The sequence below is a fragment of the Odocoileus virginianus genome, chromosome 5, assembly GCF_023699985.2.
Source record: "Odocoileus virginianus isolate 20LAN1187 ecotype Illinois chromosome 5, Ovbor_1.2, whole genome shotgun sequence".
Taxonomy (NCBI): Eukaryota; Metazoa; Chordata; class Mammalia; order Artiodactyla; family Cervidae; genus Odocoileus; species Odocoileus virginianus.
Window position 1 is genome coordinate 11,806,850 of NC_069678.1, and position 15,881 is coordinate 11,822,730.

The window sequence follows — 15,881 nt, forward strand, 5'->3', positions numbered from 1 at the left end:
GAGCCCTGTTTCCCAGGTCCTGCAGTCCTAGCCCAACTAAGCTCTTATTTTTCTTGAGATCCTTTTACTCACTCAGCCCAGGAAGGTTAGGAGGGGAGTATTGGCAAAAGCGTGGGGGTCCTGGGTACAGAGCTCACGCCACCCGGAATGTTAATTCTGAGATCCTCGCGTTCATCTGCATATCGTCTGCATCTCATTTGCATTCTCTTCATTTAAGGTCAAATTGGGCAGACATCTCCACATCCCCAGCTCTGTCGCTTGTCTGTATCCCAAATCTATCCCTCACTGACTCTCTAATCTACCTCTCAGTGGTCCAGTTCCTTACCCTACCTCTCCTCCCAGCCTCCAGTCTCTCCAGAGGAGGGACAGGGCACAGCCTAGCTAAAGGAGAAAGGATAAGAAGTCTGCCTCTCCCTCTGGACGTTTGGTGACAGATGGGGAGGGCTGGTCTGTACTGCCTGGAGACTACATTGGCAAAGCAAATGGTGGGGGGAGGTGCCCTGGACTGAGCTGAGGGTCTCCAGGGCCAAATCACCCACATGCCCGGCAGGGTGCTGGAACTCGGGATGCCTGCTTCCAGCTGAGGGGCAGGCCTGCCCACCTGTCTGGTGCCAGGGCAGCTTCCTTCCTCCAATTAAGCACTAATGAGGTGTCATTAACCCTTACCTTGCCTACCAGCCCTCAGGTGGTACTCAAATTCATGGTCTCACACTGAGCAAAGAGGGAAAAAGGAGGGCCTTTGAGGAAGCTAAGAGGCAGTAAGGTCAGGGGAGCTGGAGACAAGAAGGCGGGGCCAGAGGCCTGAGTAGCTTGTACTAGTTATGCTGTGTGCTTCTGAGGGATTCTCAGCATGGGTGTCTCACTATCAGAATCCATTTATTATTCTGTCCATCAATTCAACAATTATTTATTAAGCACCTCACCTATGCCTATAAATACCAGGCTTCATGCTAGATGCTGAGGATACACACTTGCCTAAGTCAGGATCCCTTCCCTTAAGGAATCTTCAGATTACTTGAGGAGAAAAACTGGCCAACAAATAATTACAATGCCAAGTGCAAATGCAGTTACGGAGCTGTGCAGAATGTGCTGCGGGAACACGGGGGAAATGAACTGTCAGAGAAGGCTTGGGTTTTGAAGGACAAAGTTTATGGCATGGAGGGTAAGTGTAGAGCTAATCATGCTTTTGATTCAGCATAGAGGTCCATGTTTAGCTGTGTTTTCAGGATTGTTGGTGTCTGCGCTCCTCAGAGCTGTATGTTTTGCATCCATGTGTATGTGTGTGAGTGTGTATGTGTGTCTGGATTTTTCTGTGTCTGGAATCCCTTCTCCCGAACACACATTGTGGTTTTATTACAAATCAATGTTTGCCGTGAAGCTCTGGCGCAGATTAGCCTGAACCTGCCCAGCCCAGGGGAGGGGAAGTGGAGAACCAGTGTTGGCTCTCTGGGAAGAGGTGGGCAGGCACCACCTTCACACCTGGAGGTCTAGACCCTTGACACCCCAAGTAGCAGCAGGCTAGCCAAGGGAGACAAGGGCTGGGCCCCCAGGCTATGGTAAGCTGTGCCCAGGCCACAGTGCCTTCTGCCCCAGCTCCCCATAGGAGATGTGGGGGTTATAGCCACCACTCCCCACCAAGATCTCAGGCCCCCTCCCCCAGCCTGTTCTTCTTCTGTCTGTGGAGGAGCAGGCCAGCTCAGACCTGTCTGCTGGCTCTCTCACTGGGAGCGGATCCTTTCCAGGGGACACGAGAGGGCTGGGGAATGCTAGGGCGTACTAGGAGGCCCTAGGTACTCCACCCTGGCCCTCTTCAGCTCTCTCCAGCCTGGATTCTCCCCACCCACTATGGGGTGCCACTTCTCTGGGTTTTTCCCAGACACAGCCATCTTTGCCAGGGAAGTGCTCAAACAGTAGGCAGAGGGTAGAGGCTAGTGCTATGGCAGTGGGGACTGGCCTGGGGAAGGGTGAGGTGATGAGACTGCAGTGCTCCTCTCAGATTCTACCCCAGTTCCTTCTGTTCCCTTGCAGCCACTTACTAGAAAACTCAATTTTGGTGGCAGGAAAGAGAAGAGATTGTGGATTGAAGGAGAGATTTGGGGGCTAAAGAGAGGCTCTGGGGTCCGAGGAGAAGGTCAAGGACCTCTCTTTTCACACTCTCAAGGATGTGAACATCTCTTTGGCTGTAACTTCTACTCCCCCTCATTCTATCTGAGCTTTTCCTATCCCATCACTATTCCCCAAGCCCAAGGTCACCTTTCCCACTATGACAGCTATTAGAGAAGTTTGGAAATGGCTGGGAAGAAAGATGAAAAAGAGAGTCTGGAGCTAGTCTAGGTTGGCAGACCTCGGGATAATAATAATGATGAGGCCTCCATCAATCAAGCACCTTGTGGGTTCTAAATTCTGTGCCCAGTGCTTCCCAGACACGGATCTTTATCCTCATAACAACCAGCTCTTCGAGGAAGGGTGTTATTATCCCCAGTTTACAGATAAGGAAACAGTCTCAGAGAACTGAGGTGACCAGCTCAGTCCATGAATGGTGGAAATGGAATTTGAACCCAATCCCATCCTGTTAACTGCCAAGTCCAACTGCCTCCCTCTCAGCTTTTCTAGAAAGAAGCACATTCAGAGGACGCACTCAAACCTCCAGTATAACACCCCAGAGATGCCTCTCCACTTCAGGGTTTTTAGCTTGCTGGCCTCATTTGAGGGTTCAAGGCATGACTAGAATCAGAGGTTATGATGCTCTGACCCCACCCATCAAGCCCTGAATCCTAATTTCCTGTGTCCTGTGAACCAACTTCCCTACTGTCAGTCATGTGTGTTGTTCCATGTCAATTCAAGGGCGTTAGAGAAACATGTAGCCACGCTGACACACACATCACACTTGAAGTCAGAAGACACATATATCCCGCTCCTTGTTGGCACCCAGGGTCCCATGTTAGGACCATGCCGACAGGCTGCCTGCACCAGGACACACGCATGGGCCCTAGGCAAGGTGTGGAACCTGTGAATATTTCATGTCTGGAGCTGGCGGCTGCCTCTCCTGCTCACATGCATGCCCCATCCTCCCTTTTACAGGCTCCTTGTTTGTTTGTTTAATGAATTATTTATCCACGGCCCCCCTTCCCTCCTGGCCTCCCCCTCCCCCAGGCCCTAGCCTCCATGATTTATTGAACACAGCTCTGCTCTGTGGTTGCCACCCGTTGTCCCAGGAGCCGCCTTGGGCCACACAGCCTGAGTACTCCCTTTGCCCTGGACCTGTTCAGCTCCCGGCTTCCTTGGCCCCAGGGGGCGGGGGTGGAGGGTGGGCGGCAGGGTGAGGCACCACACTCGGAGAACTCCCAAGGGCCTGATCTCAGTGCCACTGGAGAGAACATGGCAGCCAGCAGTGTCCTGGCAAGCTGAGGGGCAGAGGGAAATGTAGGCAGAGCCTGCAGCAGGGGAGAAAGAGGCCCAAGGCCCTAGAGAGAGAGATCAGCCCCATGGAGAGAACCTCAGCTTTCACAGAGGCCCTCACCCAACAGAGAGGTGTCGCTCACGGCCCAGGCCTTAGAGCGTTTCAAACTGTAAACTGTAACCCATTAGGGGTGATACAATTAAGGAATCAATTTTCTGGGACTGAACGAGCTTCGCATTTTTGTTTTTTTAAGAGTAGAACAGAAGAAAAATATCAAAGTGCAGCCTCTGTAATAAGGGTAAGTATTGTTTCACGAAACTTGTTATTTCAATTATATGTGAATGTGTGTGTGTCTACTGTATGGCAAATGCAAAATATACATCTTATTGTGGGTCATAGGAAAGATTTGAGTCTGTTTATAACTATAAACAGAGGCCCTACGCCCCACTGATGGAGGCCTGGGTCCTTCAATGACCCAGATGTCACATAAAGAGGCATAGGCTTCAGATCAGATCCCAGCGTGTGGACAGTGGCCCAGATCTTATACACAGAGACCCAATCCCTAGAGATGCCCAGACGCCATCAATAGAGGCCTATCGACAGGCCTAAGAATTACAGCTGGAAGTACATATCCTATATTCAGAACTACCACATGTGGGTGTGCTGTTTGTGCTTGGCACAAAGGAGCCCCCCAAGGAGTAGTAGAGACGATCAGTCCAAGCTCCCTCACTAAGATGGGGAGACACATGGGGCCACGTCGCACTGAAAGGAGAGGCACCTTTGTTTTTGCACAAAGGTACCACTTGCCAAGAGATGCACCCCAAGGACTGGGTCTGCAGAGAGGGGTGGTTTTGCTAATTCACACAAAAGCCCAAAGCAGCCAGTAGCTGATTTAGAGGCCTAGATAGATAGAGCACCAGATCCAATGGTCAGAGGCCTAGGGTTTATAGAGAGTGTCTCAGAACTTAAAAGCCAGAGGTTTAGACCCCATAGAGAGAGCTGCTTAAATCCAGAAGAGAGGGCTCCAAATTCTAGAGAAGAGAGCTCAGTTATTATTGGGGGGCTGGGAGGGAATGTGCTAGATTCTAAGGAGGAGTATCTGAGTCCTATGGAAAAGAGCCCAAATCCTTAAGTGGGACCCAGATTCTATAAACAGGGCTTCTAAAATGGAATTTAAAGTCCTAGGCCAAACCAGCAAGCTCCCACTCCCTATGAATACGGGCAGCCTCTCTGCCAACTGTGGGACCTACAGAGAGATGCTTCTTCTGCAGAACAGGAATGTGGGTAGGCGGGGAGGAGGCTGGGATGAGTGGCACCTGGAATAGGCAGGTCAGCATCATTTGGGTGAAACAAATCTCCCTCGGGCTTAGGTGTCTGAGGGGAGGGAGAGATGTTTGCAATGTCCCCCATTCCCACCCCAAGGGGCCTAATTTATTTTCTGACTCCTGAGAAGGGAGAGGAGATCTCCTGGGGAGGAGAAGAGCCCAGGGAGGACACAGCCTGCTCTCTCCTGACAGCAGCTAGGCACAGGGCTTTTTCGGGATGGTACTGCCCCTCCCCCAAACCCAGCCTTTGAGGCCAAATTGTGGTCAGGACCCCTGTCCTGCCAACAATAAGCAGATAAGGGGAGCTTGTATGTTCTCTCTCCTGCAGTAAGAAGGAAAGCACATCATCTGAGACCTAGTCCTCCTGATCACTCTTAATCTGAGCCTCCCCAACAAAAGGAGATAAGGGGTGGACAATCCCTAGGTCTGGATTTGAGACCCTTCCCCTCAATCTCTGAGGTCTCCCAGGTGGCTCAGATGGTAAAGAATCTGCCTGCAATGTGGGAGATGAGGGTTCGATCCCTGGGTCAGGAAGATTCCTTGGAGAGGGATGGCCACTCACTCTGGTATTCTTGTCTGGAGAATCCCATGGACAGAGGAGCCTGGCGAGGGGTCACAGAGAGTCGGACACAACTGAGTGACTAACACTTTCTAGATTCTAAATTTTTCTTTCCCTGAATTTCTAATTCATAGGACAAGAGAGGAGAGTGCAGAACTGTGTGTATGTCAGAGGGTGTGCATGGGCTTGTGTGTGTCACTGTGTGTGTGTCTAGGTGTGTGTGCTCCAACATCTCTGTGTACTGAATCTCTGTGTTGCTATAGATCTCTAGGTACCTAGTGGCACCTATACCTGTATGTCTCTGAAGGGTTATCTGTGTGTCTATATGCCTGTGTCAAACGCCTGTGTTTCTGTGTTCTCTGCTTCTGGGTGTCTGTGCCTCTTCTGAATGTGTGGATGTAATGTCTGTGCTTGGGTATCACTGTGAGGACAATGACTGTGGTGAGAACTGGAGTACAAGGTGCTCTGCCTGTATGCGCTCTCATCAACGTCTTTGCGAGTGGGAGTGAGAATGCCTAGGGACACCACTGGCTGTACTGGAAGGGGTCTCTGGTTGAGAGTGAGTGAAGAATCCTTTGTCAGTGTCCCAGGAAAGCCGGTTTGGCTCTAGCTGACTCCTCAGTCCCTCCTCTGCCTTGGGCCCTGGACTGCTGAAGGCCCTCCCAGCACCCAGCCTTGACACTCTCCAGACAAGCTCCTCTACACTACCTCCAAGAAAAACAAGCCTCCCGCGCAGCTGGGGGGTTCAGGGCAACAGCAATAAGGTCCTTGGTGGCAGCTAAGGGCTTCTCAGCCACCCTCTGGACCCCATCTGGCTCCTCAGGCACAGGGAAGAGGCGTGTGAAGGGAGCAGAGGACCTGACTGTTCAGAAAGGAGGGAGGTCTAGTTTTACTTATTAAAGGATCCTGGACCCCTAGCTTCTTCTCAAGTCTCCCGTCCCAGAAATGAATGTTGACATTCACTGAGATCCCTGTCTGGCCTCCCCAGTCTTCTTCTCCAGACCGGGGAGCAGAAGATACGGGGCCGGAGGTAGCAGATTAAACCTACGAGGGAGAGGCGACTAGCGCTCCGGGTGTTCCCAAGGGGGCAGCACGCTTCTCACCTCCCACGCGCCGCGCGCGCTCCGGCCCGAGCGGGGCGGGGCCTGACGAGAGCGCGCCAGGGGCGGGGCCTTGGGGGCGCGCCCGGGAGGGCGGAGGGAAGGGCTGGGGGCGTGGCCTAAGGCTCGGGGGCCGGCGGCGGCGGCAGCAGGGAGCTGGGAAGCGAGAAGCCGGGAGCGCGGGGCTCAGTCGGGGGGCGGCGGCGGCGGCGGCTCCGGGGATGGCGGCGGCTCCGCTGCTGCTGCTGCTGCTGCTCGTGCCCGTGCCGCTGCTGCCGCTGCTGGCCCAGGGGCCCGGGGGGGCGCTGGGAAACCGGCATGCGGTGTACTGGAACAGCTCCAACCAGCAGTGAGTCGGGGGCCCAGGGAGCCCATGCGTCCCGCGTCAGTGAGAGGGGGAGGCCTGGGAAGTCCTGGGGGAACCTGGGGTGGCAGTCCTGGGAAACCACAGTTGGGGGCTAGAAGGCGAGGGAGAGGGGGACACACTCTGTGGGCGTCTATGAAACTCAGCGGGTGTCTGAAAGAGGCTGTTAAGGTAGAGTAACCAGGGCTTGGGCCGAGCGGAGGAGGCAGCCTGGGAACACCCCACCCCACCTTGGCTTCTCTCCACACCCGCCTCTGGAATAGCTTACCCCCCAACTCGACAGTCCCCACATCTTCACCCCCTTCGGCCGGCCTGGGGTTTGGGAGCCCCAGCATGCTGGGGATAGGCCGCCGCACTTGGGGAGCCCAGGGATGACCTGTTTTCAATGGCGAGCGTTTCTAGGGGTTCTGGGCATGACTCCCGCTTTAACAAGTGGGGTCCAAAGCTGAGGCAAGGAGTCCGGGCGAGCACCTCCTCAGAAGGAAGGTGAATGGATTACCCTGGTTGTATGGATAAGCGGGGCTGGGATGAGCTGGGGCTGGGTCGCCAAGTTGGGGGGCTCTGGAGGTGCTGCTTGGACAGGATAGGAACGTGGGGTACCGGCGAAAGGGAGGAAGGCAAGGAGATGTCGGCGTGTCACACACACACACACGCCCGGGCTGGGGACAGCGTGTGGCTCCAAGTGTGAGCGGGCGTGCGCGGCTGTCAGTGTGCGTGTGTGTCTGAGTGTGTGATTTGTGTGTCTGCGTCGGCGATCGTCTGGGGGTGGGAGCGGGCGACGGGTCGAGGAGGGGGCTGCGGTCGCTGTCCGCGTGGCCGGCCGCGTCTGGGCTAGGGTGGCTGTCGGCGCCGCCGCGGTCTGGGCGGGTGTCAGGGCGGCCGTGCGGTTTCCCGGGGTGTGTGGAGCGGCGGCTGGGTGCAGGCTGCGGGGCCAGTTTCTCATTCTGCTCAGTCCTTGCTGCCCTTGTCTTCTCCTCCCCGCCGAGCCGCCGTGTGTATCACCCCTGCCGCCTCCGTGTGTGTCTGTGTGTTGGGGGGATCCCTGGGGACACGGGGGTCACTGTCACACCTGCCCAGGCGGCGGCAGCGGCACTGTCTCTGGCTCCCCATCCCAGGGGGCGACTCGGGAGCAAATGGAGAGACCCCTCGAGAGGGGACCGGGAGGGCCGGACGGCCGCGACCCCCAACCTCCCGGGGGAGGGGCTGCTGCTCGCGGCTCCTGCTCTTTGTTGTTTGGGGCTCTGCGCCTCCCCCTCTCTCCCTCCTCGCGCCCGGAGTGTCAGACTGGGGGTGGGGATGAGGCAACGACGCCCCCCTCTCGCTTCCCATGGAAACCTCGAGGGTGAGGATACGGCCCCTCCCCCCCCTCCCCAGCGGGACTCGGAGAACTCCGGGGGCCGCTAGGGGCTGACTCCCCTCTCTATCTAGCTCGTTCCCTCCCCCAGACTCACAAGTCTGCCCCCCGCCCCGCTAGAGTCTGGCAGGGAGTGGAGAGCACGCAGGTGAGGGGCTCCGGGTTCCCCACCACGGTCAGGGCACCCTCACGTTCTTAGGATAAGCCGGAGCCAGGGGATGCAGGAATGGCAGGGGTAGGGGTGAAGGGGGGGTGTTGTTGATCAGCTTCCCCTCCCCCGCATACACCTGGGCGCAGGTGAAAGCCCTGGGAGGGGGTGGGGGAGCCCAGGTTCCGAGAGCCTCCTTTCTGTCTCCCCTGCTCCTCCGCAGGTCTGGACCGGTAGAGATGGGAGGGGGTGCGTACCGGGCCGGGAGGCCGCCGCCGCCCCCGCCTCGCTTCCTCCGCCTTTGTTGCCGCTGCGCCCGGGCTCCCCGGCTCCCTCACTGCGGCAGCCGCGGCCCCATAAATCGTGAGAGCGACGTGCTCCGGAGCCGGGAGTGGAGAGGGCCAGGGAGCTGGGGGCGGGGCCGGGCCGAGCCACAGGCTCCCGCGTCCCCTCCCCCCGGTCACGTGAGCTGGGCTCCTGGCTCCCACCCCCCATCACGTGCCAAGGGTCTCTGCCCCCTGGGGTCACGTGAAGAGGGTCTTGCGACCCCGCCTCCTGGGGGGTCACGTGGGAGGGTACTGGTGGGACACGTGCGGTGGCCTCTTTGACAGACCTGGGGGCAGGACCCTGCACAGCGACCGTGATCTTGCCCCTATCCCGCACTCAGCCCCTGCGTTTGGTCCTCTGGAATAGAGGAGACCTGTTCCCAGTCTGGCCCAGAAACCGAGCGTGGGGGAACCTTACTGGAAGGAAGCATGAGAGTGTGAGGTCGAGGGGTCCCATGAGCCCGGAATTGAATGGCGGGGGGCGGGACCGGCCAGTGGCCAAATGGAAGCGCCCGGGTCTGTGCTTCATTGCTTTGCAGAACTGTACAAGGGTGCTGGCATTCGCCCCTATCTCAAGAAGCGTCAGAATATCTTGCTGTAGCTGTCTCCCTACCTGTCTTTTTATCTCTTGAATGTTTCTGTTGCTTATCTCTCTTTCATTCATACATCCATTCAACAAATATTGAGGCTATACTACGTCCCTGTTGGTCCTTCTCTCTCTTTTCTTCCTGTCACCGAGTCTCTGCCCTGAACCGGCTGCCTGTCCCTGATATTCTCCTTTGCGTCCCTGTCTCCGTCTTTGCTGTCTGTGGGCCTCTCTGGAGCGGCCTCTATGGCTCTCCCTTTCTTCAAGCCTCTCTCCCGTCTCATTCTAACATCGCTTTCTCGGTTTCTGGATTCCTCTCTTTCTCACTGTCTCACTCCCTTTCACCTCGCGGTGAATCCAGCCTCTGTCCATCCCCCTCTCGGTCTCCCTCTCACTCCATTTCTGTGTCTCGCTTTCGGCGGGTCTCTCGCGCTTCTCCGCCGCTGCAGATCAATAAACCTTCGCCGCCGCCGCCGCTGCTGTCGCAGGGAGGAGGGGCGGGGATGTGGGGCGCGCTGATTTTCTCCCACCCGACGCCGGCCGGAGAAGCCCGGAGCCGACTCCCGAGCTGGCGAGACCCAGTCCGGCGGGGCGCGGAGGCCCAGGATGCCGGAGGGATGCGGGGGTGTCAGCGTGCACGCGCCGCCCCGCGAGCGTTCTCGCCAACCACCCATCCCAGCCCCGGCGCGCCGACCCCACGCCGCGCACACGTGGTCCGGCCTCGCCTGCCGGGGTGAGTGGCGCGCAGCCTCGGGGGCGCGCGCTAGAGAGAACAGGGGTCCGGTGTCTTTATCCCTCCTTCACTTCCGTAGCTCTGCATCTTGGCGTTTAGAGGTGGGGGGCAGGGATTTAACAAGTTCAGGATCTCTTGGGATCCTTTCCTTACTCCCTGGTCTTGTTAGACACCCTGTTTACCAGCCCCTAATTGCCCCGGGGGGAGAGGTTTGCTTCTTCGCGGTTCCCCCGCCGCCCAACCCACGAGGCTCGGGCAGACAGGGCACGGAAGGAGTGAGAGGGGTCGGAATGTGCACCCGGGGCGACGAAAGCCGGAAAAGATGAAATAACGGGATGAGGGGGCACCCCCTCCAGTGGGGTGTGTTGACCCTCGCCTTTCTGCGAGAGAAGTGGGAGGCTAGTAGGAGATGAAGTGAGGAAGAGTAGAGAACTGTGTGAAGGGGCAGGTACGACCCAGTCCCCAGAGCCCAGCCTGCCCTCCTCTCCCGCGGGGGCGGAGTGGGGCGGGGTGTGGCTCTAGGTTAGGCAGGTGCGGCCCTGAAGGAGGGGTTAGCTGTGAAGCTAAGCTAGGGCCTAGCGGCACCTCCCTCTTTACTGCCAAAACTGGGAGGATGACAGATTCAATTAAAGCGCCCAAGCCAAGCAGACACCTCAGGTCTCCCAGGAGTTGTGGCTGTGTTTTCCTGGCAGCCAGCCTTTTGCCCCCTGTCCACCAGCTACCACCTGGGCACAGTCATTCCCCAAGCAGTTCTTTCTCCCACATGCCCAGCAGGGAGGGCAGGGGCATTTCAGGGGCTGTTCTCGCCACTCAGCCCAGGGACAGATAGGAGGAGGCTTCTCTTCAGTTGTGGTTGCCCAGCAGCCTTGCTATAAGGCTAGTCCCCTGTGTGTTGAGGAAACTGAGGTGCCTGTAGGAATAGCTCTGGCTTTGGCTTCCTCCATTCTGGAACCGGGTGTGTTGTGGGAAAACCACGCAGTGCCCTAGGGAGGCACTACTTCAGGCCTGCAAACCCAGGTGAGGCTCAAGGACAGAGGCCCCAGAGTGGCTGTGCCGCTGCTCCGGGCCTGGCACTGGTGGCCCCCTCCCCAAAGCCTGTGGGCGAGGAACACTAGACTTTGAGCTTGTGGATAGAGAGGTAAACCTGGGGTGGCAGCTGGGAGCTAGGCCTGGTCTAACCCGTTTTCCTGCTCCTAGTGCCCCAGGCCGAGACTCCTGCCCACCTGGGTGCCAGGGCCAGGGAGGAGCCAAAGTGACCCATCACTCCCATGGGAACCGAGTGGGGCTGGTGGCATTCTTGATGACTCAAGGAGGCTGAGCCCATTCTTACTGGGGTGCTCAAACACCTGCTCTTACCTGTCTTCCTTACTGCTAGGCTTGAAAGGGAGTGTTTGGGGAGGGGGTGGCACAGGCAAGGCCAAGGATGTAGGGTGAGGTGGGGAGGACCCTCAAGGCCCCGCCCCATCCGAAGGCCTCCAAGCTCGTTTCCCTAATGGATCTAATTACTGTTTGTGGAACTGGGAGGTGCCTGGTGACAAGGGGAGCGAGTCTCTCCCCTCAGGGAGTTCCCAGGAACCAGAGACCCCAGTGGTTTGACATTTTGCCAAGTACCCCATGCCTTCCTGTGTCCACTATACGCCCCTCTCACTGCCAAGATGTGTGCATTCCTATGCGAAGAAAATTAAGGGAAACTCCTGCCTACTTCTCTGAGTTTCTTTCTCCATTCAGATGTTTCTCCCATCCCCACACCACTCAGTACCACCATGGAGAAAGCATTAAGACCAACACTTTGATGATAACTAGCAAGGCAGGTGGGGATTACAAGGGACCAGCATCTGCTTCTCTGCGCATAGAAGGATCAGGGAAGTAAGAGGCACAGCCATCTTACCTGGGCACTGTGCCCACTACTCTGTTCAGCATCATTAAGGGGAGTTAGTGTCCAGGTTGAGGAGAGAGGGCTATCGAGATACCAGTTTTGGCGTGATGCCACATGGAGCCTTGGTGTTGAGTCCCTTAGCTCCCTAATCTGTTGTGTCGCACTGGTATATGTGTTAGTCTCTCAGTCGTGTCAGACTCTTTGCAACCTCTAGACTGTAGCCTACCAGGCTCCGCTCTCCATGGAATTCTCCAGGCAAGAATACTGGACTGGGTAGCCATTCCCTTCTCCAGGGGATCTTCCCAACCCAGGGATCAAACCTGGCTCTCCTGCACTGCAGGCAGATTCTTTTCCATCTGAGCCACCAGGGAAGTCCTGGTGTGTCACATTATTGGAGACCTAATTGTCCATACCCTCAGGGTGGAGGTCAGTGAGACTCAAGGTACAGAGGCCAGTCATACTGTACAGAAAGCATGTGCCAGTGTGTGTGTCTGTATAGGAAGGGCAGGGAAAGAGCTGAAGATTGCTGGTGTCAACCAATCCTGGCATGCCAGTCCAGCACACATATCACCTAGTTTTTCTGTGTACGCTGCCTGTGAGTGGGTGGTGGACATATTTGTGTGTGTGCCACAGAACTTGTGCATGTATATGCATGAAGCCTGCATACATATGTCTGTGAGGGCAGGTCTTGTCGGACTCGCCTTGGGGGTGGACTGGCAGCATCAGGAAAGCATGCTGGGAGAGGCGATGAAGGGTGCGCATCCCTCCAAGGAATCCCTCCCACTTTCACACTTCCATTCCTTCTATCCCTCCTCCCCACTAGTGAATTACGGGGGATGGACGGAGGAAATCCGGGCCTGGGTCTGGGAGTCGCAGGAACCTGCGCCGTTTCTGTGGTAACCAAAGCACACGTTCCCTTCTTCCCTCCGCCCTTCTCCCCCGCCTCTTTTCCTTTGGAGGCCGGGGGGGGGCTTCCCTGCGTCTTGGCTACCCTCTGGTGGCTGCCAGGAGAAGGGCAGAACCAGGAGTGGGCCTGGAAAGATAGTGCGGGGATCGGAGGCACTAGGGCCCTGGGGACAGAGAAAGGGACAGAGAGGGGAGGAAGCTCGGAAGGAAAACCTGGAGACTCTAAGGACCCTAGGGAAGGTCTGCGGAGAGGTGAGGTGGAAAGTGGGTTGGCTTCGGGTTTCTTCTCTCTGACCCGCTTCCTTCCCCCCACAGCCTGCGGCGAGAGGGCTACACGGTGCAGGTGAACGTGAACGATTATCTGGACATTTACTGCCCGCACTACAACGGCTCAGGGGTGGGCCCCGGGGCGGGGCCGGGGCCCGGAGGCGGGGCGGAGCAGTACGTGCTGTACATGGTGAGCCGGGACGGCTACCGCACCTGCAACGCCAGCCAGGGCTCCAAGCGCTGGGAGTGCAACCGACCGCACGCCCCCCACAGCCCCATCAAGTTCTCGGAGAAGTTCCAGCGCTACAGCGCCTTCTCTCTGGGCTACGAGTTCCACGCCGGCCACGAGTACTACTACATCTGTGAGTGACGGCCTGGAGGCGGGCCGGGGCGGGGCCTGAGAGTGCCAGGGGGCGGGGTCCCCAGGGGCCGGGTCCCGGCCAAGGCTGCAGGCACTAGGTCTCCGTGATACCCCGGGATGAGGCGTGGGAGCTGGGGCCCTCAGGGTTCCAGCTCAGGGTCGTGAGGCTAAGAAAAGAGGTTTAGTGGCATTCCCAAAGGTCACAGAGTCACTGTTTCTGTGAGGGACATTTCGGAGGCGGGACCTCAGGGTTCACTGTTTATTGAGGGATAGGATCCCAGGAGCTTCTAGGGCTAACGGCAGAGCCACCACGACCAATGCCCAAAGGGTGGAGGAGGTACTGAAGGACACTGCGCAAGAGGGGCCGTTTGGAGGGAGTGAGGAGAGTTTCTGAGCGAGGAGGGCATGGGGTGGAACATCTGGAGAAAAAGCGACTCAGGCCCAGTCTCCTCCCCAGCCACGCCTACCCACAACCTGCACTGGAAGTGTCTGAGGATGAAGGTGTTCGTCTGCTGCGCCTCCAGTGAGTATAATCGGCTCCCAGCCGCCACCCCATCCTTGGCTACCCTGCTTTGGGGCTCCCCTGGCTTCCTGGGGGTGGAGGTGGAGGGCACAGGCGAGGGGGACTCGCTCCCCAGCTGTAGCAGGGGGAGGGGATCCTGGCCCTGACTCTCCCCTCCTCTCTCCCCACCCGCACCCCACCCCGCAGCATCGCACTCCGGGGAGAAGCCGGTCCCCACTCTCCCCCAGTTCACCATGGGCCCCAATGTGAAGATCAACGTGCTGGGTGAGTCTGCGCAGCGCCCTCTGGTGGCCACTGCTGGAACCGCAGCCCCCTCCCCGGTGCCTGCTCCTCTTGCATGTCTTTCCCCCGGGGGCACCGATCCTTACCACCCCCGTGGTGGTCACGTCCCCCGCTCCACTGCTGCTACCGCTGCCGCGTGTTCCCGCCCCAGCGCGCAGCCCGGCTCTCACCAGTCTGTCTCTTCATCTATCCACAGAAGACTTTGAGGGAGAGAACCCCCAGGTGCCCAAGCTTGAGAAGAGCATCAGCGGTACCAGCCCCAAGCGGGAACATCTGCCCCTGGCGGTGGGCATCGCCTTCTTCCTGATGACACTCTTGGCCTCCTAGCTCTGCCCCCTCCCTTGGAGGGGAGAGGTGGGACGGGGCTGGGACAGAGCAGGGAGCCTTTGGCCTCTCCAGGGAAGCCTAGCCGTGGGGCCTAGACCCCTCCTCCGATGGCTGGAAGTGGGGTCTGCACCATACATCTGTGCTCACCCCTTCTGTCCCCTCCCCACCAAGTAGGGCACTGTAGTGGGCCAGGCACAGGCACAGCCATGGGTGCCAAGTGGCCTTGTGGCTCTGGTAATGTTTGGTACCAAACCCGGGAGCTGTGAAGGGCAGTGCTCAGGACTCCCTGCCCCCCGGTACCTTTCTGTGACCCCTGGTGCCCTCCCCTTTGTCCCCCCCCCCAAGAGGCAAATGTGCCCCAGAGAGAGCAAATCGAAGTGTGGGAGACACCCCCAGGCACTCTCTTCCAGGGCCAGAACACCAGGAGGGGACTAGATGGGTGAGGGGGTGGCTCCTCCTGCTGCCCCTCCCCTGTTTACAGCAATAAGCACGTCCTCCTCCCACTCCCACTCCCAGGACTGTGGTTTGGATTGCATCCAAGTTTACAAGCAGACACCGCTGTGGGGGCCGCCGACAGTGGACAAGGGTGACAAGGGGTGGGCATTGGGGTGCCAGGCAGGCATGTACAGACTCTATATCTCTATATATAATGTACAGACGGACAGAATCTCTCCCCCTCCTTAACCCCCTGACCTCCCTTGACTTCCCCCTCCAGCTTCAGACCCCTTCCCCACCAGGCTAGGCCCCCCCAATGGGGGACCCCCTGGCCCCTCTTTTGTCTTCTATGAAGACAGAACCTATGCAACGCACAGACACTTTTGGAGACCGTGAGACAACAATGCCCCCTCCCCTCCAGCCCTGAGCCAGGACCCAGCTCCCAGGACCTTGCCCTGCCCATCCTCTGTGGTCCCCGCCCATCCTCCTGGGCCTTTTTCAAGTGCTTTGGCTGTGACTTTCATACTCTGCTCTTAGTCTAAAAAAAATAAACTGGAGATAAAAATAACTGAGTGTGTGTGATTTCCAGGGGCCATCACTCTTCTGTACACTGGTTAAATAAACCCCACAGGTCATAAGGCCTGGGGAGGAGACAGGACTCTAGGGCCAAAGGGTCAACTGAACATCTTGTTCTGTAGCTCATCTCCCCTAAGGAGACACCTCTGTGTGGAGGAGCAATAAAGGCTTCTGAGCAGGGCCTGGATGACTTTGGGCAACACGCTCACCCTCTCTGAGCTGCAAGTATCTCAATAGAAAATCTAGGTTATAATACATCTCTCACAGGATTGGTGTAAAGATTAAATGGCAGAGGGAATATAAGGCTCAATGATGATGGTTTTCTCCTTTCCTTCCCATTCTATTCTGTAACCAGAGGTTCTTGATTGGGGTCTATGGATTTCAGGGGGTTGTGAAACTAGATAGGAAAAAATTATATCTTTACTTTCACTTA

General features: G+C 57.4%; 1 protein-coding gene across 2 annotated transcripts; it reads left to right on the plus strand.

Annotated features, from left to right (window-relative positions):
* Window positions 1-6,507: 6,507 nt before the first annotated feature.
* On the plus strand, window positions 6,508-15,440 carry EFNA3 (ephrin A3). 2 transcript variants are annotated; one of them, XM_020912349.2, is made up of 5 exons: window positions 6,508-6,733; window positions 12,993-13,306; window positions 13,763-13,828; window positions 14,015-14,092; window positions 14,307-15,440. In XM_020912349.2, exons 1-5 carry the CDS (start codon window positions 6,606-6,608, stop codon window positions 14,435-14,437), a joined length of 717 nt encoding a protein of 238 aa, XP_020768008.1. In that variant the 5' UTR covers window positions 6,508-6,605; the 3' UTR covers window positions 14,438-15,440. The 2 variants fall into 2 exon arrangements, with proteins under 2 accessions (XP_020768008.1, XP_020768009.1); XM_020912350.2 differs by lacking the exon at window positions 14,015-14,092.
* Window positions 15,441-15,881: the final 441 nt, after the last annotated feature.